The sequence below is a fragment of the Macrobrachium nipponense genome, chromosome 43 (genome assembly GCF_015104395.2).
Source record: "Macrobrachium nipponense isolate FS-2020 chromosome 43, ASM1510439v2, whole genome shotgun sequence".
In the NCBI taxonomy this organism is placed as follows: Eukaryota; Metazoa; Arthropoda; class Malacostraca; order Decapoda; family Palaemonidae; genus Macrobrachium; species Macrobrachium nipponense.
The window spans coordinates 2,389,798-2,414,803 of record NC_061104.1 but is presented as its reverse complement, the minus strand read 5'-3'; the positions used below and the strand labels follow the sequence as shown (position 1 = coordinate 2,414,803).

The 25,006-nt window shown below is 36.1% G+C and overlaps 3 protein-coding genes across 3 annotated transcripts in view; 2 read left to right on the top strand and 1 right to left on the bottom strand.

Annotated features, from left to right (window-relative positions):
• Positions 1-4,469: 4,469 nt before the first annotated feature.
• Positions 4,470-8,455, bottom strand: LOC135213978 (actin nucleation-promoting factor WAS-like; the record flags this gene model as incomplete). The annotated part of the gene is given in 6 exon segments (XM_064248056.1): positions 4,470-4,569; positions 5,076-5,177; positions 5,588-5,713; positions 6,537-6,670; positions 7,814-8,014; positions 8,382-8,455. Coding segments are annotated over 5 exon segments (478 nt in total), but the record flags the coding sequence as incomplete, so codon positions are not given.
• Positions 8,456-9,517: 1,062 nt separating this feature from the next.
• On the top strand, positions 9,518-13,165 carry LOC135213759 (proteasome subunit beta type-2-like). Its single transcript, XM_064247886.1, has 6 exons — positions 9,518-9,673; positions 11,047-11,121; positions 11,527-11,720; positions 11,937-12,102; positions 12,898-12,917; positions 12,949-13,165. The coding sequence occupies exons 1-6, from the start codon at positions 9,652-9,654 to the stop codon at positions 13,057-13,059; spliced, it is 588 nt and encodes a 195-aa protein (XP_064103956.1). The 5' UTR covers positions 9,518-9,651; the 3' UTR covers positions 13,060-13,165.
• A 7,133-nt stretch (positions 13,166-20,298) lies between these two features.
• Positions 20,299-25,006, top strand: part of LOC135213979 (microtubule-associated protein RP/EB family member 1-like) — a gene marked incomplete in the record, with an annotated part of 37,975 nt that continues 33,267 nt past the window's right edge. The window contains 3 exon segments of the mRNA XM_064248057.1: positions 20,299-20,446; positions 24,485-24,651; positions 24,957-25,006. Coding sequence (XP_064104127.1) covers positions 24,492-24,651; positions 24,957-25,006 — 210 coding nt within the window.

The window sequence follows — 25,006 nt, the reverse complement described above, 5'->3', positions numbered from 1 at the left end:
ATGCATTGTTTTGTAAACTGGCCCACCTCAAAGTTTACCCAGCTTGATTAGCTGCATATTGATATATTTACCTGTCTAATCAGGGTTAAGTAGTTGTCCATATTTCTGGAGACTTCAGTGCTCCTTGCTCTTCAGTAAGTAAAACTTCAAAGCAGAACAGTGTTTAGTCTCTATTAAAACACATCAAATATATTGCGGCTTCAGATTAAATCATCAAGGACATAGAACCCTAGACTAAGTTAATGAGTCATTTGATGAATGTCCTGCTCAAGATGTAGGCCTAGGCCAAGGTCAGAAGAATCTAGCCTTTTAGTATCGAAACCAATGACATACATTATATAAATTGTGGCCTTGGCTTAAATTTTCGAGGGCTGAAGACAAAGAGACTATGTCAGTTTCAGTCATGGTATTCCGATGTCAGACAAAGGCCTAGGTTAAGGTCAGAAGAATCCAGCCCCTTGGTCTCTACACTACTTTCAGTGCAGTGTGTGTATGTAAAATGTCTTTCACTTCTCATATGTAGGTTTGGTTGGCGTTGACCTGCTTAGGATGTTCATGATTGACAGGAAAAGCACCAAAAGAAGGAACAAAAAGTTTGTGCATCTTGTTGCTTTACTTTCAAAAACACTTTCATCTCAATTATATCCTGAGCAGTCAGAAAACTTTATCTGTATCTTATAAACATATATAATAGGTTGTAATGGATTTCATTGCTTCGAAAGGAAAATTAAGCTTGGTGAAATGCCAGTCAAATCAAATTTACTCAGAAAACTAAATAACAGGTTAATAATTTGTAGAAGCCTTTTGGCTACCACGTCAAGGGCAACACTAAATTCTGTTAGACCAAAGTACTGCTGCTTTCTAATCATGAGGAGAATGAATGAGTTAGGTGCTATGACCAAACAAAACCCTGTCCCAAAAAAATCAAGAACAAGAAACAAGATATTACAATATCAAGGGTTGACCTTTAAGCAAAGGCGAACAGAACTTATTAGACTGCAGTTCCAGAGCTTTGTAAAAGAGGGGGAAGAATGGTCATGTGACCGTTGAAATTTTAGGAATACTGATTTTTCCACACCGCATCTCAAGAGGAGTGACCTGGGAGGTTGCAGGGCTACCTGACGATGGAGGGAGGGTGGGACTGGAGGATAGGTAAGGGACGGGGGTGGGGGGGGAGGGCTGGTGGCTGGAGAATCAGTTGTGGGGGGTGGGGGAGCCGTTAGTTGAACGGACTCATTTAATTTGATCCTAACGATAAGGAAAGCAAAAATCGACACTGATGCTCTAATCAGGGAAGGGTCAGGATAATACAAAGCTGCAATTACTGGAATCAGTAACAATGCTTGTTAAACATGAAAAAGAATGAATAACAATTATAGTGGATGTAGCCAAATGAACTACGTGTTCCCTTCAAGATTAGTTTGGTGCTCATTTTCACACACAAAAAACTAATCAAATTCAGTTTCAATTAAAATTTTATTAGAAATAAAAATAAAATTAATGGACAAGGATGCAAAAATAGCAAAATGTATCTTGAATTCATTGAACTGACAAATCCACGGGATCATAAATAGTAGACAAATTCGAGACTGAAGCACAAGAAATCCAGTCATGAATCCCACGAGACGAAAGGCTGAAATGAAAACTCATATCGACTGCAAACTATTCCTTTTTATCCACTCTTGGGTTGGTATATAAGGACCATCAGGGTGGTTAAGGTGTGTTGTTACTCGGATGACTCGAGTTAAATACCGGCCAGAGAAATTTCCATCTAGGCTACTCTGGTGAGAAGTGGCTCGAATAAAGAACAAGTATGAGTGACAACACACTGGATACATTAGTTCCTTTATACACTGGTGGTCTATAATTTTCCCCCAAAGCCTTCCATATCGTAACCTGTCTTTGGCTATCATAGTTGCCATTATGAAATTATATTTATAGGTCTTGGTAGTTGCGGTTTATAATTTCATTACTTTATAAATAGATGGATTGTGTAAATCCAAAGCGTATTTCCATTCAAATAACGTTCTGAAATTGACACCTAATAATGATCTACCATGAACAAAAGCAGGATCCTAGCAAGCGCCTGCACAGCCACACCTGAATGGAACAAAGGATTGAATATGAATTTTACCATTGCTATTCTTATTGCTCTGTTACTATACTATTTTTCTATTAGTTTAACATCGACTCAGTTCACTGGTAAGGTGAACTATTATTTGTATATCATTAACATATTGTCTAAAGTAGTGATTAGAAAATATGAACATTGGCATCCAATAGCTCGACCATTCACATCCGTCGTTACAAGACATACAGGCTCCATTGCTGTGTTACCCGACCATTATCATGAAACAGAAGGGGACGGGGTATAGGAATACTTTGAGGCAACTGTACCATCCAGCAATATGAATCCTTGGTCAAGAGAATTATTTCTAAAAAGCTTAACTTGATGTAGAGCATTGGATTAATAAAGGACCTTCCTTGTGGTAGCTAAGGCGAGGTTGAGTTGACGTCTCGCTCTCGACCTGGCAGAGGCTTATTTTGGGTCAGTGCTGACAAGGCCTCCTATATATACTCTTTGGACCTTGAGTTGAACAATATTAACAAAATAGTAAATGAAAGAACAAAGCTTTTCACAATAAAACTTAGCACAAATGATTAATAAAATCATTCGTCATTGCGGTGATACACAGCTAACTTGATGTGGAGGGAGGTAGCGTTTATATTTTTTAGGAATAATGAATGAATGATTTTAAGTTATCGTGCGTCGTGGTATTGTTGATGAGAGAAGAGGCAGTAAAATCCTTACTATAATATGTACATAAAAGCAGTACCAAATCACATAAAAAATTATATTTCATAATAAATTTAACATAAAGATAAAACATGAAAACAAATGCAACACAGTAAAAAAAAAAAAAAAACGCTTGTTCAAGTCAGTGTTTGGTGCACTGAGAGAGAGAGAGAGAGGAGAGAGAGAGAGAGAGAGAGAGAGAGAGAGAGAGAGAGAACGGTTCTGCTTACCATTGATTTATTAGCTGATCTGGATGATTATTCCCCCATTTCTTTTACTTATACTCGATCTGCCCAAATCACTTTTATTTTTGTTACGGTAAAAAACCAATCTAGTGATAATTGCTTTTTACGATATTTTTACTACTGTAATAAACAAACTGCCTCATGCCTTCGATTGTTTGTTTAAACGGCTTCCTTGTGAAAAGTTATTTTATTTCTCTTTCCTTTTCTTGCATTTTGACTTATTACTTATTTTTTTGTAAAATCCTCATGCTTGTTTTAAAAGTCTGCCGTTTGCCAACAGTAAGTTGATGTATTGTGACATAATTCATCTATTTCGTGCAATTAAGAACCAAGTAAACACGCTGATTTTACCAAACAGTTCATGTAAATCGTACACAGGAAAAATAAAATTTAGAAAATTCTACTTCATATAACGTACTGTTTCATTACTTTACACTCTTAATTTAACTTTTGAACACATTAATAATAGAAAAAATGTGAAATGGGAGACTCTTTGGGTTGGCTGGAATGAATTATCCTGATTCCCTTTATTTCTTATGGGGATATTTGTTTTATATTTCGAACAAATCGTACTTCAAACAGCCTTCTGGAATGGATTAAGTTCGAAATACGAGGTACTACTGTATATTCATCAGAACTTATTTCCGGGTTAACGGCACCGATCTGACAGAGGAAATGTGACTCTAAAAATGCAAAATAATCAATATTTGAAAGTTTTTTTTTATGAAAAATGCAGTAGAAATGCAGTTTACATAGTTTTTAATACATTCAAAGCATTAAAAGTAAGGTTTTCCTGGGATTTTTATGATTTTCCGGCTTACAACGACACGCCTCAAAAACGGAACCCCCATCGTAAGCCAGGGACTGCCTGTACATCCAAATCCTATTATCACAGATTTAACTTTTTTTTATAAAACATAGCAACCAACAGAAGTGACACAAGACTATCAAGTAATCATCCCTTTTCCTAGCAGTTTTCCCTTTCTCCTATTTTACATATATCTTTTCCATTTTTTATTCATGATAACATTCAACAGCAACTGAGGTGGTCATTATATTTTGTTATCATTTTATCTATTTATCTTGAGTGTTTTGAGATATGGCCTGAATTATACATATCACTCAGTTTACGCATTATGAGAGACAATAAAATATCTATTATTCATGTACAGCTTGCTAAACATCTCTGAATGGCAACCATTTTGTAAATGCTATGGCTAGAGGCAAATATAGGTGCAATGGCATTTAGGTTATTAGCATCAAGAGTGCTCCTTAAATCACTAAGTTTTTATTCAAAAGAAAAGGCTTCACTAACAACTAGTCTTCTTCAACCGACATAATGTCAAATCTTAAAATAGCAGGCTCTGTTATAACATAATGTCTGTTTAGATAAAAAGCTTTAAAACAAAATCCCCTATAAATATTACCTTCCTTTTTGCGCTGCTTGGCCACTAATCGTTCATTGACAGCTTGGCTGAAGAAACTTGCTTCCCTTTCATCCGCAAAATTAAGACCTATCATTTGTTCCTGAAAAGAAAACTTAATTAGTACTATAACTCATTTCCCGGAGCTCTTAAAAATACTGTGCAAACGCTTTTGCAAAAGATGACTGTTCTTTAGCCTCTACTGACATTTATATGCAATATCACCAGAATACTGCAATGATGATTATGGTTAATGCAAGGAAATGAAGGTAAACTATATACGTATTTGATGGACATTTCTACTCCTCTCAAAATTCAAAGAACCTTCTCATATACAAAAATTCTGGTTTAGCAAAGCAATCATTAGCATTTATGCTTGATCATGCCAACACTCAAAACTAAGACTACCACACATAAAACTGTTCTATCACTAACCTAAAAAATTACAAATGACTTTCACAACTCCTAAGTTTTCCTAAACGAAAAGGTCAAATGCCCAATACATCACAGAATGGTGACCCAAGCAAATCAAAACATTTTCATACAGTAACCGATAGAAAATAAAACACCTAAATCAGTTTTAAAAGAAATACATTTTATTATATTTACCTCTGCTTCAAATTGGTGGAAAAAAGGCTTTGAGACTGTATATGTAAACTGAGTGTACAATTCTTGCTCGAAAACACGTGACCCTGCAACAACATCATACACCTGAAAAGAAAACATACGCTATATTTTCCATCTCTAGGACATCATGCAACAGGGTTGTGGCTTGTCCTGTGCCTCTGCTGATAGTAACCTTTAAACTTTCAATGCCAATGCACTGCTCTCTTCTTTTTACTTTTCATCTGTTCTGTCTGATCTTTTTCACCTTTCATTTAATAATAAATTCTTTGGCCCAGCTACATAGCCAAGAACTGACACAGTGGTCTGGTTAAAGAATTTTAGAATGAGATAAATTACATGAGGTTTCCTAACTTGAAACTAATCATCAGAACCACAGTCAAATTGTATGTCAGGTATTCTTTCTATAAATTGTAAGAAGGAATTTCTAAAGAACTAGTAAGTTTCATGATTAGGTCTCAATTTTTTCCTCAAATTTTAGAAAGAAACATCATTACCTGAATGTAATATGACCGTCGTACATTGTCCTTGGTGAACGTAATGGCTCCGCAGTGCCGTTTACGCCACGTATTGTGATGAGGCCCTTCAGTCCCAAAAACTTGCACGACGGTAGTGCTGAGAGTCTGTGAACAATATACAGTAAGTAAATATTACCTACTTAAAGGATATTAATATGGAAAATAAGACCACCTTGCAAAGATATTTCATATTTAGAAAATATAAAGACAGGTGTGCCAACAGCTCTGTTGTAATCTACATTAAAAAAAGAACTTGTTACTTATACAAAGCAGCATTTACACTCTCCCCAGTTAATACCAATGACTGTCAAAATAATGGAAACATTTCAAGAATGCATGATTTAAACTTAATAATTAATGGTTCCATGACAAAAAAAAATCCTTTATCAATTAGAGAAGTAAATATGAAATTCTCTACACCTAATTAAAAAGCTGTATATAGTACACCACTTCACCTCTCTACCCAATGCAATGCACAGACACCATAATTTACTTTTAAATCCAAATGATAAAACAACCAGTTAATTGCTTCAGAAATGTTACTATAAAACTATAAAAAGGAAAAATAGTTCTTCAAATGTAATTATACAACCTCCCTTCAAGGAAGAAAATATCATCAGCAATCCTCAGAAATACGACTAATGCTCATCATGAACTTTCACTTTTAACAGGCATTAATTGCCCAAGGCCAATTAAACTTGGAAACCAGTCAATAAAGTTACAAGAAAGGTAAAACATATAAATGCATTTGGCAGCTGTTATGTCTGTTTGCATAGAATCCATGAGAATCTGACATAGAAAAGTTACTTTTTAAACTACTGACTAGGAAAAGTAAATTCTAATTTTGATGGTTGAAATATTAAGAGAAAAATCATGAACAGTCTGCAAAAACAATATAGCTATACCAAAAATGCATTGCATACTATACCTGACAACGAGGTCCAAGTAGCTTGAAAACAACTTCGTTTTCTTCGCGCGACAGAAGAGTAGACGGCTTGTTGGTCGGAGAAGGTTTCCTCGAACTCATCTTGGCAATATTTTCAAATGCTCTGGTTATATCATCTGCAACAATATTAAGCATCTAACATAAAATATCTTCTGGGAAAATGAAGAAACAAAAACAGCTGTTCCGTACACACATATTGTAATCTTAACAAATCTCACTTCACCAGAATACTCATGTGGTACAATGCTAATTCATATTGCATCACTTGAACTTTTCTTTATATTTGTTGACTTGAAATAACATAGTTTCTGAGATAAGTGTGCAAATTTTAGCAACTTTAGTGATGAACCTTTTGCCTAGTCTTCTCCTACCACTGAACAGCACTGTGAAGCTTGCATTAAATAATTTTAATCCAAAAAAAGCAGTGTAAATTATAAGGTAAAAAAGATGTAAAACCACACATACTAACCATAATTTGCAATTCATTTACTGTTCATTGTATTTGTTATTGCATCAAAAAAATGCCATAAAATGAAACAACTGGATGAATTATCTAATATGTGAAAGGGTTTAATCTTTAACAACCCTTAACAACCCTAGGATACGAGTAGGTACTAGTCTAGTAGGCTATAATCAGTTTTTCGACCTTGCCTAGGCTACCACCAACCAATAACCCTTCCTTAACTTAATACAGTTAATCCTGCATTCTTAAATACAATAATTCATTAATAATTAGCCTATAACACAAATAATTAACTTTAGCTTATTAAAAAAACAAAAACCAAACTGGTTAACGTATCCTATCCTAGGTTAACTGGGGTAAGGTCAAATTGGTTTACGCCCTGGCATGTGCCTTTCTACTATTTAGCTGTCAAGCAAATACCTAATATAGACAGTATTCTATCAAATAACTGTATATACATCACTCCCAGAGTATAATCTATTATCCATTAAACACAAGAAAAATACGGCAGGAGATAATTCAAGTAGATACTGTACCAGTGAGATTCAGTTTTCCAATAAATGTCTCTTGAGTCTTGACACTTCACAGATTTCGTTTGTTTACATTGACACTGACGTCATCAACTTTGATACCATTCTCTATAACACTTTTGGGATTTTATTGATTTTAACGTCTTATTAAACGTGCAATTTTATATTAATATAAAATAAAGAGGTTTAATATACAATATTTATAATTTAATCTCATAATTAATGGTAAATTGTTATTAAGATATGACTAAAGAGACAAAACTTACGCATCAAAAAGTTCATTTTGCGCTCGCAAGCTCGCCAGAACTACCTGCTATAAGTATGGGTTCTTAGGGTGTCGATCACATAGCTTCCGGTGACGTCATAGGAAGAGATAAATCTTACGACGCAGGATTTTACCAGTTTGGTAGAGCTCTCTTTATCAGTATCTTATCAGTGTGCTAAATTCATCTTTCGTCAACTTCAGCCTATAAACAGAATAAAAAACAATAATTAATCCCCCTTTTTTTTATTTGTGCACTTTTGCCTTTCCATATTCGCTTAAGACTACAACTTTAAATTTGTTTGTTGTTTCCAAATGAAGTCTGCGCATTGAGTTATTTTCAACTCACCTTGTACTCTGTATATGCCTCTTAAATATAAATATATGTACCATATTTATTTCAAGGAAAGAGACGTCTTGATTTAAACAAATAAAAACCAGCACTTGCACTAACCATTTCTGATTTAATAATGACAGTCGGATTTCGAGCAGACACTATCTTCATTACATTTGATAAAAAAAAAAAATCTCAGTGAAACAATTACAAAAACATGTTTTGATCATCCACGTACCATAACAGTTGATTAGAAGTTCCGTCAGAGATAATATGATTTTTGTAGACCAATCGGGGGAAAAGCAGAGGAAATAATTAAGAAAAGGAATCCAGCATTTGTAAATGAAACAAAGCAATAAATAAGAAACCAAAGAACTTAAAAAGAATGTACGTTTAACAAAACTCGACAATTTTGAGAGTATAAGGATCGGTAACATGTCTTTTAATGCCTAAATCAAGTTGGAGGCTATCGGTAGGTCTACAAAACGAACGCGTTTTCTTCTGATATAGTGTGCTTTTCTAATGGTTTATAAAGCACGTAGAGCAACTTTTCTTCTATTGGTGTTTTCGCTAGAAGACCAAATAATCAACGTATTGCCCTGTCTCCCTACTCTGTATACTATACCCACAAGTATTTGTGCATAGTGTACATCCACCTTCATTTCTTCAAACAGCTTTTGTTTACGCATTCCACACACACACACACGTTTTCCTGCTTTCCAATGATTCTTATTTATCCATTTAGCAGAGCAATATAACCTACTCACTATGATGTTATCATGAAGACCTCACAAACGATCACGAAGACCTCACAAACGATCACAGGATAATAGTTTTTTTAAAAGTTTTTTCCAATCTGTTTTATATATATGTGTGTTTCCAATTACTGGCACGTGCACACAGTCAAAAGTTACGGCGATCTAAAAGGAAGTCTCCTGTCCTGTATAATTTTCTCCAGCTCTGTTAGGGATGATAATCGGACTAAGTTATAAGTAATGTGTTGAAAAATGACATATCACACTACATGAATATGTTTTCCCCAGGTAGCTTGCCTGCTTCTCCAAGATACTAAATATAGTTTGAATTATGAAAAGGCCATCATTTCCCCCTATATTTTATTATATACTTGGTGTGGAATATGTAAGCCAAGCCTCTTTTGTTGTGCAGTTTTAATAGATAGATATCAACTCCATGCTGACCCACAGAGGCAAATGTCCCCTTAAATACAGACTGGAAAACAGATGTTTAGCGGACGAACGGTTGCGTAATATCTATTAATGGCTCCTTTTCCTTATGAATTTAATTTCTTAATTCATTTCCTGCAAAACTTCCAAAGACTTTATCTACCAATTATTTCATTCTTTTTCGTCTTCGCGTTCGAAAGTCGGCGTTCATATCAGGAAGAAGAAGAAAGACTCGACGTCTGTGTTTACGCCGTGCAAGTCATTTCGGTTTATTGTGAGACAAAGTGACTTTTTTACTTGTAGTTTCTGTAAAACGCCCGCAAAATGAGTCTGGAATGCCTTATTGGTAAGAAAACGGGATTTTGATTTATAAATGAACCTTAATTAAGATGTTTTAGAAGTTTTTAGGGGATAAATAACGCTAAGGTGACTCGGCAACTTCAGCGCTGATGTACCTAGCTGTCTACTAGGGTTTTGATAGGGCTAAAGTTAGTTTATTTATGAAGCATAATTAATTATTTACTGGATAATTATGCATATTATTTGCTTATTTTGAGTTTATATATGTTATTTAGCCATTTGAATTCCTCGGTGTTAGCTAGGCTACCGGCGGGCTAATGGAATACCTTTGTCATAGCCTATCCTAAGGTACTTAGCCTAATATTTCGTGAAGTAACTTAACCGACTTAGGTTTATGAGTATTAATATTTCGTATAATTAACTTAACCTAGACGGCTTAGGTTTAGAGGTATTGTAAGTTACTGGTGGTCGTTGGGTTGGACTGCGTTAGGTTAGGTTACTAAACTGCCAAATTATACCTGTTCATATGACAAGTACACCTTGGCTAGATTAGCTAAATTCTACTTTAACCTGTATAGGTCTAATACTTCTTATTTTTTAATTTTTACTCCAAATTTTTTAATTTTTACTCCAAGTATAGAGCTTTCCAATTAATTCAAGGTACATACCTAGTAGATTTTGCCAATGCTGATCTTTCTGGTATCTCTTTAATGTTTGGGTACCTATTCCCTTTGCATCTTAGGAAAGGTCAGTGCCCTTGCTCATGGCTAACTACCTATATCCCTGGCATGCCCTGTCTTGTTCTCTTGGAGCTTGGAGCAACAGGGACAAGTCGGGGAGTGGTGCTGATCTCATGCTTATATAAAAGGCTCTGGTTGTGTACCTAGGAAAAATACAAGTTATTTTTGAAAATTTTTTTATGTCTAACTGGACCTTGACTGTTGTGATTTATACATATAGGCTATGACTGAATGAATTCTATTAATTTCATTTCGTGAATTTGTAAATATCACGGTAAAAATATGTAAAGATAATGACATAATTTAAATCTTTCTTAAAATATTCTTGAATACATATTGTGAGTATTTTTAAATACATATTGTATTACTGATAAATCAAGAATTCCTTTTGTGTTTGCTAAATTTAACTATTATATTGGTTATTTTCACAGTTGTTTAATGCATATCAGATTATTTCTGTGATTATTCTATGCAGTATTGGACTAAAACAGTATTCATCCATTAAACTTTCAAATGTGGAACTATCTCAAAATGTAGATGTGGCTTAACCCAGTCAAATGGGACAAAATACATTTGTATTTTATATGAAAAAAGTTGTTTTTATATTCTATGTCTGTATTAAATGTTGCATGGACCAGTGTAAGACATTTACTAACCTCCATAACCTTTCTCTTTTCAGGACTGAAGTTCAATGACTTCGTGTTATTGGCATCGGACATGAGTCACTTGCAAAGCATTGTCGTACAGAAGTCAGGTGAGAAAGCTTTTCTTATGTGCAAATTGTTCTCTAGAACTGTTATTTAATTAGCCTGTATTCAGTTGATTTAAAAATTTGTATAGATTTGTAACTTTTGTGATTTGAAATTATGATAGCAAAGTTTTGCTCATGTATATATATGTAATACTGTGCAGTACTTGTTGACTTTGAACATTACCATTTTGTATTATATTGTGATGGATTTCATGCTAATGCTCTTTTAGGCATGTGATTATTTTCATTCATGGGACATGCATTTACATAAAAAAAGGAGTATGCAAAAATGATTGGTCATTATACTGGTCATGCTCTTCCAGTTTTGTAAATGGCAAAGCTTGAAATCTTAGGATAAGGACTGGACTTCAAATCCTGATTATCCTCCATTTCTTGTTTTCATTTTAGATGATGATAAAATGTACCAACTTTCAACTCATCTGATAATGGGAGTGTCTGGCGAAGCTGGCGACACGACCCAGTTTGCAGAGTACATTGCCAAAAACATTCAGCTGTACAAGATGCGTAATGGCTATGAACTCAGTCCTTCATCTGCCGTTCATTTTACGAGACACACTATCGCCAATCATCTGCGTTCAAGGGTGAGTGTTCTCTATGTACTTGATATTTTCATGACAAACTATTTTTTGTAGCATAACCTCAAAGATTTTTGTTAATGTTACAGAAGTTATGAGCTGTTTAAATTTCTCTTTAAGAGTTAGATTCAGTTTATCTGATGTCTTCCTTACTGGAATGCTGTTGATACTTCTTACATGAGTGCTAAACAGGTTTTTATAATCTTTAATTATAAATTCCAGGAACCTTACTTCGTCAACTCCTTGATGGGCGGCTTCGACCCTAACACAGATACCTCAGTATTGTACTACATGGACTATTTGGGTGCTTGTGTACCTGTAAATCATTATGCATTTGGCTATGGAGGCATGTTTGCACTGGGTATTATGGATCAAAAATATAGACCAGGTGAGTGTAAGGTGATCTTTATGTGTAAGCTAAATCAAACCTCAGAGCCCCTCAGTATTACAAGATGATATATTTTGTAACGTTCCTAAATTGTCTAATTGGATAAGCTTTAATTTTTGCATTAGATCCAAACCCAACATTTGCCTGAGGTTGAAAACAATACAGAATTGATTGCTTTAACTGTTTTAAATTTTGACTGTATTGAAGCAGTATTTTACCTGCTGGAAATGTACCTTTTTATTTGACCTAGTATAGAATAGAGTTCAGTGTATATAGAGAACTAGTAACCATTTATCTTACTATAATATAGTTCCTTTACTAATAGAGTAAATGGTTAAACACTCAGTTTTTTTTATCTTACAGGAACTCCTATCATGGTTCTATAGATCCTACCAATATCTATTATTCCAACAGATTTTACATTAATCCTATAGTCTTGAAACCCCAGTGGGGTAGTGCTGTTACTGCACCTCGCATGGGGCACTTATTGGTCTTTGTAGGGTCCCTTCAGCCCTTAGCTGCAATCTCTCATGTATTTTACTGTACATACCTCTGTTCATATTCTCTTTCTTCTATCTGACTTTCCTCCCTCTGTTAAAATTGTTTCCTAGTGCATCTGCAAGGTTTTCCTTCTGTTGCACCTTTCAAACCTTACTGTCAGTTTCCATTTCAGCGGTGAATGACCTCATAGGTCTCATTACTTGACCTAAATTTAATATTCTATTCTGTTCTAAGGTCATTAAATATAATGTTAAATTTTGATTAGCTATTATTTGACTGACATTCCCATTGCAGACATGAATGAAAAAGAAGGCCATAACTCGCCATAAAGCTTTCGTGTCAAACGAAATCAAGCGGAGATTCATCGTGAACCTACCCAAGATGAGAGTGAGGATGATTTCGAAGGATGGCATCAAGGAGTTGCCTGTCATTGTTGCAGAGGGAGAAGCACCATAGAGTTATTAATGTTTTATTTAAGCTAAAGAATCTCCTAAAGGAGAGCTAACTTTTTTTTTTTTTGTATTGTTTTGCAGAATGATGGTGAATAAAGTATGTTAGTAAATCATGTTTTTCATTTGAACTTCTATGCTTCCTTTTCAGATGTCAAGTTTCGTTTAGGATGAATCTTAACTACTGTTCAAGATAGCTGTATCTTTGCACCAGCAGATGCGATTGGCATTCTAAAATCAAAAGAGGATTGCTTGGCTGACCCATATAACTTGTCTAGTTCACCTGTCCTCCACCATGTGTGTTTTTAGTGTTTTACTTCGTCAGATTTTGTTGCCTGACTGGACCATATAAAGAGGTGTGCTCTTGATATCGGCAAAGTTCTGTGGTCCAATTCTGAGGCTTAAAATTTCTCCAAGTCACTTTTCTGCACGAGAAGTTTTCAATTTTGCTTAGCCTTCTCTTGGCATGATTGCTCATTCCTGTCACCAGAAGGTATTAAGAATACGTAGTCCTTGGAGTTTCTGACTTGCTTTGATAAAGCTATCTCAAATGCTTCTTTGGAGGTGTTATCACTTCTGATGATGCTATGCTTTAGAAGAAAGTAGTTGTGCTTTTATCTTCCCTCAAAGGTGTCACTTTCATAGTAGCTGGCAATTGTGACTTCTAGTTCCTTACTCCTTCCCTCTTTGAGGCACTTAGGGAAGATGGTTCTGCTCAAGAGAACTGATTTCTCATAGTAGTCTTGGAAGTCTGCTATGAGGTCTGCACCTGCTCCTGCTCCTTTTTCCCCATGAGTTCTTCCTCATGAAGGATTCAGTAAGGGCAAGGCTCCTCTCATCCTTATGAACCAACTCTTTCAGCAGCTTCTGGTAGGAGGTTGTCTGCATGCCTTTTGCTCCCACAGAAATAGAAACCATCTCCTTTTTTTGTAGAATCATCTTTCAGCGCTAGCTGGAAATTGGTTGGTGAAAGCACCATAACAAGGTTAGCAGATGACGATGGGGTGTGAGAGAGCGTATCCTTCAGTCACTGGCCGTTTCACTCATTTTAACAAGGTAGTAAACAGATTTTCTCCAGTTTTTCGTCCAGTCTGGTGGTTGCGAGCTTGGAGTGTGTGGATGAATATGTGCTCATTGCCATTATGTTGTGCATTGGTTGTGTCATTTTTTTGCCTTGCTGCTTTTTTTGCTTTCTATGGGGATAAAACATGAACATTGTTGCAACAAGGAATGTGGCCTCCCTTGTGCATAACGACTGATCCTTGCTTTTTTTGTGCTTGGAGGGAGCGGGGGAATTCTTTCAGAGGGGTTCTCCTTGCATGGAGTGTGTCATTTGGAATCCGTCCCAGTGGAGTAGGTTTGGGAAAAGGAGGGAGAAGGATGAATGTTGTTCTTCGGCTTCATTGCAAAGAAATACTCCTCTGGGGATGCCTCCAAATATTTTTAGTTCCTTCCTGACTCCACGTTCTATTCCTTGTCCTCATGTAAGTACTACCTCTTCTAGGAGGGCTGGCACAAGGACTAAATACCTGAACATGACCTTTTTCCAGAGAACAGATCAGGTTCTGAGGGAAGGTCTCCATCCGCAGCTGTGTTCCCCTCTTACAACCCAGAGCCTATTGTCTACTTTACAGAATTTATACAGATTTTTTTTTTTTTTTTTTTTTATCAGGTTTTAAAAGCTTGGAATGGTGCAGACATGCAAGAGCATAAAAATTATTCACAAAATGAAATTATACCCTGTCACTAATCACAAGAAATGATTGTGTAAAAATGTTAAGAGTGGATAATAGAAACTAAAGAATTCATGACAAGGTCAGACTACAAATGATAAACAGCAAACAACGAAGTGATGCTGGCATAATAACCCCAATTCTTATGTTACCCTTCATGCTTAGCAGTACGCTCGATGAGGACACGGAACACAGAAGTTCCCGTTGAATTCACCCTCTGAACTTGAAGGCAACGGTGAATCAAGGACACCAGTGAAGAGTATCTCTGTCTCCCTCATTTTTCCAAACCCAGGGGGACCTCGGCTTCCCTTAGGTGTTAGTTCTAACTACTAAGCCCTGCGCTGAGCATACTGCCGCCACACCCAAAGAGGTACAACGGAGGTTTCTCTTCTAGCCTGGCTGTCCGCATCTCCGCCTTGACAAGAAATGAAAGAAAAAAGGTAATCTGACAGTGTTTTATAAACTTTAGTTACACGACAAAATCCTACATATTCCAAATAAAAGGAATTCAGTTCTGTTTACTGCCAAGTAAATAGTTTAATGGACTTTCTAGAAGAACGAAAGCTTATCGGTTAGAATTTTTGCCTATCATTTTTCCTGTGGTATTTGCTTATATCATGAAGTCACGTGCAAATACTGTGATTTTGTAAGCGCACACACACACACACACACACACACATATATATATTATATATATATATATATATATATATATATAGATATATATATATATATATATATATATATAATATATAGACTTCAGGAGGGTCCATGATACACATTTAAAAAGCCCATGTTTATTACAGCAAAGAAACGCGTTTCGCACTACTCAGTGCATCATCAGTCTGTCAAAGTAAAAGACACAATAAAATACATTATTATCATAAAAAGGAATTCACAATGTAATTAAAATTTACAAGTTAAAACAATAAAAAGTAAAAGAGCATAAAAATAAAAAGCACATAAAACAGAAAACAAAAAGAGACTACCAAAACACCAACCATCCATAAGCAGGAGAGAAGAGGGAATGACATACAATGGAGTCCAGGCCAGACGACAACTATGCCAGATACAAAGTTGCTGAGGAAGTATTACTATTGAGAGAGGGAACCAGTCTTTAATATATAATGATTCTAAAGTTGTTAAGTGGTCTGGGTCCCTTACATAACCAATTATTGAAAAAAAAAGTGTTTGTTTCAGGACTTCGGTTTTACATAATGCGGCATGATTTCTAATATTAGAAAATTCTGGCTGCTTAATTCTTTGGCCAGTGCGAAAGCTAAAACCCAAATATATAATATATTTATATATATAGAAAATTATATATATAAATAAGGTTTTTTTGCCACAAAGGAAAAAATGTAAAAGCGAGATAGCCAAGTACTTTCGGTCCTGTTTGGACCCTTTACTGAGTTGCCTCAGTAAAGGGTCCGAACAGGACCGAAAGTACTTGGCTATCTCGGTTTTACATTTTTTCCTTCCTGGCAAAAAACCTTTATTTATACATAGCATCACGTTTTATATATTTCGTGATCAAGTTATTCATTATATATATATATACAATATATATATATATACATCATATATATATATATATCTATATATATATATATATATATATATATATACATATATATATATATATATATATATATATATTTATATATATATATATATATATATACTGTACATGTGCGTATAAACTACAGCCTATAGAGACTTGGCTTTAAATAAAAGAGAAGAGGTGTTAATGGGGGAAAAATGGAAAAAAAAAAATAAACAAAAAGTGTGATCATTACAGATAAGAATTAACAAAATAAAATTTAACATTTATGGGTAGTACCCACTCTAATCGTTTATTAAGCTGGCCTTTTGACAGCACAGGCTCTTGCTCTTAAAGAAGCACGTGGCATCCAAATAATGACAGTCTTTCGTTAGGATAGCAAAAATAAGAGAAATTCTGGACTGAATTATTAACCTCATTTGCACAGTCAGCAAGATTTCTTTTTGATGAATTGCATTACTCCATAAAATAATGAGAAATAGACAAAAGAAACATCTGAGCGCAGCAGACCAAAGCAACATTGTCGCCAATTTTGTAAAATGCGTCGCATCAAGACCAAGTTGTCGTTTATCGCTGTAAAATGTTCAAGACACTGTAGGAGTTAATCTCCCGTGAGAATAGTACAAAGTAAACCGCCCTTAGTTCCTTCTTCCCTATCTCGAGTTCTGGCCATTATTCTTCTTGTCGTCTTCATTCATAGTGGCGAATGTTTCATTTATCTTTGCACTTTTACAACATCTCTGCTACTGCTGTTTGTTATTGTATGAGATATGAGAGTCATCTTGATCTTTTTTTCCTTGGTTGTTCTCTCCCTCTTTCTCTAGTATTAAATACGTTATGAGGTTGTTACTGGTTAACGAGGAAACGACTATAAAAAACACCCTTCCGTTTGACCTCGGAATTAAAACCAGTTACCTCCTCGTTGGAAAACAAGACCGGCGCGAGATGGGATCGCCAACTGCCCACCCACGCTAGACCTACTTTATTTGTTTCACAGGTGTCGTCAGCCATTTATTGCTTTGTTTCTGTAGGCTTATTTATAAGTCGCATATGAATTATATTGTTTTATTGAATGAATAACTGTTGAATTGTTATATCTACGTGCTAGAAAGTTTTTTTTAATGATTTTGTGACTGGTCGTCTCGGATTGAAGCTTTTAACGCATGACGGTTCGTCTGTAACATTACCTGCGTCCGTCAGAGTGGCTGGCTTCGCTAGAGCCTAGAGTCGCCTAGACAGTGTTTTTTATTTGTTTTAGTTGTTTTACATTGTTTAAGAAAGCTGTTATCTAATTCATAATAATTATTATTAGAAAAAATTTAAGTATAGTCTTTTAAAACTCATAACAAAAACAATTTGACGCAAATTCTTATACAACATCTAGGAGAAGAAGAAGCATTATTCCCTTAACGAAAGAAAACAGCAGCCACCGGGTGCGCTATCAAGTACAGCAAAGCCGTTACGGAGATGAACGATCACACAGGGGCATCCAATGTGGCAGAAACCCTTCAGAAAATGGAGATTCCAATGACAAGGGCGCATTATAGGCGCGTGTAGGACGTACTCTTATGCAAATTTTCGTTACCATTAGAGATTATTAATGCCATTGTTGTCTCAAGGACGGATATCTTGAGGTTTAAAAAGCCACATGGAAATGATACCGGTGCTCGAGTGATCAGCGTCAGTTCGACTCTCTCTCTCTCTCTCTCTCTCTCTCATCTCTCTCTCTCTCTCTCTCCTCTCTCTGCTCCTCTCCTCCTCTCCTCTCTCTCTCTCTCTCCCTCTCTCTCTCTCTCTCTCTCTCTCTCTCAAGAAATCTTAAGGCAAATATCCATAACTGATTTCGGGAAATATTAGCATAATCATTTGCATACCTATACACACCACACCATACGAGAGAGTAACCATACCTCTCTAGTTGGCAAAAGCTTGCATTGTTATCTGGCGTCGCAAAGTATTATGCGCTGAACTGTTTTGTTTATCGGGCGATTAACCGAACCGCGAGTTTGGACGACTTAGTCATCGTTAAACACGCATGCGTCATCTCCTTCAGGAAGTGACGCATGATAAGTCAGTCAGTCGCTCGTGTCTCGTCGTTTATATCTATTATTTTTTTTATGTAGCTTCACTTCAGCAACGGCCGTGAACGCCAAGATATATCTATTTATTTATCTATCAGGTTCACAGAGAGGTTTGTCTTATTCTAAGATACTCGTGGGCTTATAGGCCTACATTTATAAATTCAAGAATGTGGCTGGAAAGGATTATATTTCTGCTGCTAATCTATATTTATAGGTGTATTCTTAGATCTCTATCTCTCAGTTCAAGAATAGGTGGGGTTCCTTCTCACATATTTAGCTGTATAAAAAAAAAATATTAAACGAATGTGACGTTAGATGATTTGGACTTAACTATGTATCATTTTCTGTATCACAGGTCCTCATTTTGTATAAATTCATACTTGAATATGATACTACTTTTTGTCATTATATATTTAATTTCTCATCTACAAAATAACACACACAATTTTTTGGCTATAAAATTCTATGTACTACGTGAGAAGACATAAAGATTTGTCGTTAACAGTATATATTGACTTCAAAATCGCCCGTCCGTGAACATAGAATTCAAAACCGTAAAATATGATTCTACACAGTTTATTTAAGTAATACGTATAAACTCTCAAATGTATTTTCACCACCGGCTAAACATTAAAAAACGCCGAAGTCATTGTTTGTCCTGCACGGTGGGTTAGAGGTAAAAGGAAGGAGATAAAAAAAATATTTGAAAGAGGAGTCTTAGAGGACGCGAATTCATTGACAATTCAGAACCCGTTGAGTATACTGCAGTAGAGTGTCTGACTGTGTGTGCGTGTACGTACCTACGGTTGTGTAGTTTAGAGTGTAGACGTGCGGAGCATTTTCGTAGTGTATTCCATAGATCTAGAGGTGTACGGCCGTGTCTCGAGGGCTAAAATAATAGATTGTGAGTAATATTTTAAATTTTATGGTTCAGCTGAACTCTAGCCCGAATTACTTTCATCTTTCGCTTTAAAAGGAAATCCGCTCGAATCTACGCTCGCTGAATGGTTGCAGATTAGTCGTTAAAAAAAAAAAAACAAAAAAAAAAAAAACAGAGAACACTTTACTCCCACTCTTAACCTTCTACAACTTTCTATAACCATTTTTTTATTGTCAGTGATATCATTCTCCTCGATATTTAGGGTCAGCTCTTACTGTGTACGTGAGTGGGTTAGTTTTGAGTGATTATTATGCTCTGATATAAGTGTTACCTGCCAAATTGGTACTTGCAATGTGTGATAAAATACTTTGCAATTGATACTATATGAGAAAAGTATTCACTTTAACCGGGATGTGGAGTAATTTATTCTCTCTTCTTTTTCTTTTTTAATATCTCCCGATACGGTCTATGATTCCTGCAGACTTTCTAGAAGATGCGTTCCTTACAGCCTGCGTTGAGTATGGTTCGCAATAAAGCGATTAAAAAGAATATATAGCTGGTCAAAAGTGGATATAGATACATTAATTGGCATATCAGTGATAAAAGTGTAAGAAATTTAGTCGATACAGATAGAAATAAGGTAAGAAAAGCAATCTTGTCACAATCTTCGGTCGAATGTCATTCACGAGATCGCTATTCAAATCAGTCCGTATCTTATTTAGGATTGATATAGATCCATTAAATGATGTATATGCCATAAAAATACATAAAATTGGGAAAATATATAGATATAAATAAGGTTAAAAGTAAAATTAGTCGAGATAGCACGCCAATTTTAAGCCGAATATCATTCGCAAGAAGCGTAGAAAAATAATCCGTAACCTATTCAAAGTAGATAGAGATGAATTAGATGAGATATAAGCGATGAAGATGGTTAAAAATAATAGAAAATAGATTAATTTTTTTTAAATACGTTAAAACAACAGACTTAACCAGAAAGAACACTCCGAGACCAAAGTCCGTCGCTGCGCTTGTCTTACGTCACTTGTCATTCCGGATCGTCTTTGGGTGTTCCCAGTGTCAACAAGAGACGGGACGAGGCCTATTTTCCTCTCGGTTTTCCCCCGTAATTGTAGGTGAGAACGTCTGCGCCCCCTTCCTAAATCGTCCCGCTGCCCCCTCTCGACCTCTGCGAGGTCAGGTCGTGACCTTTAGGGTCGAGAGGAGGTGAAAAGTGACCTTTTTATCGCCGAACCTTCTCGCGCTCTCTCTCACTCTCACACACTCTCTCTCTCCCCGGTGTGATGTTTTCAAGTTTTTGAATAGGCCTACGGAAGTTAACGCGTTTATTTTCACGCCCGACGTTTTGAAGAGACGTTTTGGTCCGATTTCGTCGTCGTCTTGACGTTAATCTCTCTCAGAATTGATGGAAATGGTCCACGTGACGTCATTTTTTTACAAAATTTCGGCGTCTTCTCTTCGTACCGTAGGCTTCGTAGGCCTAGGGTATCTACCTGTACGGCCGAACGTATAGGCTCACGGCAATTGTGTTCACGAGTCATTTAAATTTAAGCCTATAGTATATTAAAAAAAATTAATACCCATTTTAAAGGCACCATTAAATATGGTTTGTACCAGAGGCTCCGTAGGCCTAGGGTACTATCTACTACCTCTATATTTCCGAGCTTTGGCCTACGGCATTCAAGCCTATATATTTAGAAATTTAATTTAATACCCACTTTAAACGCACCATTAAATATTTGATCCTAACTATTTTAAATTGGATTGGGTAAATGTATAGGTAGCCTAGGCCTAATTGAATTTTATAGGCCTGTCATCAGACGTTATGTTAGGTTAGTCTAGGTATGCCTTAAGGCAGGGTGGGCGTAGGATCAACGATTGAGTGGAGATGTATGCCATCGTTGTGTATTTTCGATTTTTACAGGTAGGCTTAGGCTTGGCCAGTTGAATTTTGTAGGCCTAATTTTGGATAGATATAGGTAAACACACTGCGTCAGGTATTTCTTTGGTTTGCCGTTGTTTTATGAGGGGTCGACTGCAATTAACCCCCAGAGACTAATACTAGACATGACTAAATACATTTGACGCCTCAATCCCCAGTGGCTGTCGTATTCGCGGGAACGTTCCTTGCAGTCCTCTCCGAGTTATTTTCAAGAATTACCGTCCACTCACAATAATAGGCATAGGTCTGATATTTTGCATAATATGATGCAATCTGCCTTATGGAATGTCTTTTATGAAGGGTGGAAAGTAGCCTGTAGCCTACCCCCAAGAGAATTGTCGTAATATCCTCGTCGGGCCCTGGTAACTAAAGTAAAGCTGTATGGATTAATATTAGGATAAATGGTGACATTACATTACTTTGCAGTAATGTATAGACATTTTGATGCAGATAACGTAACTCGAGCTGCTATTACTTTCCGTCGGTAGCCACCTACCAATATCCATCTTGTTATAAGTTTAATGGCTGGCTCAAACTCGTGCTGAAAGTAAATCCCATATGCAGAGACCTCAGGTTTGTATTTTTGGAAAAATACAAATTTCTTTTAAAAAAATTTGTCATAGGGTAAAAAACCGCATGGTACAGGGGTGGACCATGTACGATCAATGTGTACAACCCCAAAAAAAGTACATTATAACGCGTCCTGACATCGGAGATGGGCATCAGACGCGACTTGTTGTTGGTGAGAAACGGAGCTAAAGACCTCTACTCCGGTGTCAGGACGCGTTATAATGTACTTTTCTTGGGGTTGTACACATTGATCGTACACGGTCCACCCCTGTACCATGCGGTTTGAAGCGTTACCTGTAGGGTATTGTTTAGTACTGTGTCTCGTAGGTGGACTACGTATTTTATCTGGGATATTTAGCTAATTTTACATGATATGAGAAGCTTGATGACGTAAAGCAAAACTTGGGCTAGAGATGATAGTGGTTAAGTTAACTTTTAAATATAAATGCGAGAATTGTATGTGGTAATTTGAGCAATATATGTACTAGAAGGCGTATATGATTATTATATACAGGATCTTTGCAGCAAGAAGTACAGTGCGTCACCTGCTTATGGTTACACCAACTTATGGCGGATTTGATCTTAAACAGCAGTTTACAGTGCCATAACTTGATGTTGCATTAAGTTACGGCTCTGTAATTGCCGTTGACGTTGCTAATAACAAGAATAGACAAGGTTAATTGGTGCTGTAACTTGATGCAAGACAAGTTATGGCACCGTAGGCGCTGGTAAAGTGCCAATAACTCCGAAACAGACTTGCAACAGAAATTAACTTATGGCATTGTGCTGGAACGGATCCCCAGATCCCCTGCCATAAGTTGAGGACATGTTGTCACATTGGTTTCGAAAATTATTATTATTATTATTAATGCCCAAGGGCCCCAATAAGGAAAACAGCCCACCACAGAAAAGGAAGACCTCATGAAAAGTGAACTTTTGAAGGGAAACCATCCCAGCATGAGTAACCCAAAAATGTACTTGTTAAGCAGAAAGTGATAAACTGATCCCCCCCTTAGCTTATCAGATGCTCAAGGGATTTGGCTTTCTGATAAAGGGGCAAATTGTGGTAAATAACGAAAGCCTTATGATACAGTGCTCACTTGATAGTGTAAGATATACAACAGTTACCAGTAATTCTTATATTTAACCCAAAGTAAATGTTTTTTGCACTTACGATTCAATTTAAGAGATTTCTCCAGAAATTGCTTCATTTCTAGGACAGTTTCCTGGCAGGAAACACTTATATATAATGTCTAAAATAGGAAGACCAGCTGAATATCGAGGTGTAAAGTAATTATTTCAAAAACTTATTTGCATCGTGTGCCTTGAAAAGGGTTGTGTAAAGCCTTACTTAAGGGCCTTTGCACTGTACCTCCTTTCTTGTTCTCTTTGTTCAATCTGACTTTCCACCCCCTCCAAAAATTGTTTCCTAGTGGAGCTGCGAAGTTTTCCTCCTGTTGCAGCTTTCAAGCCTTTCTATTAACTGTCGGTTTCCCTTCCAGCGCTGAATGACCTCATAGTTCCCAGCGGTTGGCTTTTTGGCCTAAATTCTATATTCTAGTCTATTCTTTGCTGTGTGGGTTAAAAATTTTTACAAGGGAACACAGTCTTTAACACATCCCTATATAATTTTTTTTTTTAACATTATGAATTTGTTTGAAGTGTGTGTAAAGATATTTGACTCCTCTATTTCTGTATGTACCCATGGAGAGAGGCATATCGAAACATAACATGATGTAACAGAATGCCATGCCATACCTGCACATGATATATTCAGATATTACACCTTAGAATGATTTATTCAGGTAGTGGTGTGGCCTGCAACAGAATATTGATTGGAAGGACTTGTCAGTATATACCACATTCAACTAGTAGTACCTTGGTTATTGTGTAGGACAGTCCAGTATTTTGTAAAATTATGTAGTGGCTATATAGCAATATATCTGTATTTTAAGAGAGGTAAATTAACATCTGTTAGATTCATTAGCAAGTGGTGGATTCAATTATTGTTATGGAACAATTAAAAATAACAAAGTAAGGAATTGTAGAACTGCATGTCAGTGATCCTAACCATCAGTAAAAGTAGAGAAAGAACCAAGCAAAAGCTTATGAGTTTAAGTGACAAGCATTACAAAAAATGAGGAGGGAGATTTCGAGAATATATGAAAAAGTTAAATAATGGTGATAACATGTTCAAGGCATATTATAAACATCATCAAATGCTCTATTAAATCTTTTATGAAGATTAAAGCCAAGGAGCAGTGCTTCTGATATGAAACCATTAAGAAATGTAACTATTAAAACTGATGTAAAATGCCACAGTCAACTAATGTAGCAACCATTTTGCTTAAATGCCTCATGATACAGTACAGATACATGATTCTTAGAAGGTTATATCTCCAAATGTGAAATGAACTTAAATTAGAAGTAGAGTAAAGAAATCAGTAAGTGACTGTTTAGAAAAGTTCATCTTTTTCCAAATATAATTTCAAGTGTGCTCAGAAATCTGTAGTTGTTATAGAGTAAGTTAAAATGTACGTCACAATCATTTACCAGTTTGCCATTTTTGTAGATATGCTTCCAATATTTTAGTAAAAGTTTTCTAATGTTTTTTTTTCTGATTTTCTGTTTTTCTTTTCAGAATAAAAATGGCCGTGAATGTTTTTTCTACCAGTTCCACTGTTGAAAACCTGAGCCGTCATGATATGCTCAACTGGGTCAATGACTGCTTGCAGTCTTCCTATACTAAAGTGGAAGAACTCTGTACAGGAGCAGCATACTGTCAGTTCATGGACATGCTCTTCCCAGGTACCGTATTACCAGGACTACTGTCTCGTGAACATATTCAGTTACAGATGCCACCCTACTTATGAACTTACAAACTTACAAACATTCTGCTATAACAAAGAATCTCCCCTATTGCCACCCACAAGTTCAGATTTTGTTTTGCGCACCTTGTGTTCAAATCAGCCATCATTTGTTACTTGAAACAAATCATTGAGAATGCAACCCACTCTCTCACAAGTCAGGGACTGTCATAAGGGGTTTGGATACAGCTGGGAAGTGTGATGATGGATTTAGTGGAAGATATGACTCTTCTCTTCTTCTTGCAGGTTCCATTATGTTGAAGAAGGTGAAATTCAACACAAATTTAGAACACGAA

What these genes read in the sequence shown, in the direction of transcription:
- LOC135213759 (XM_064247886.1), top strand. Translation starts at nt 9,652, where the DNA reads ATGAGTCTGGAATGCCTTATTG. An exon ending in CATTGTCGTACAGAAGTCAG is followed by an intron (nt 11,122 to 11,526) that starts GTGAGAAAGCTT and finishes TTTTCATTTTAG; the next exon opens with ATGATGATAAAATGTACCAA. An exon ending in GGATCAAAAATATAGACCAG is followed by an intron (nt 12,103 to 12,897) that starts GTGAGTGTAAGG and finishes TTCCCATTGCAG; the next exon opens with ACATGAATGAAAAAGAAGGC.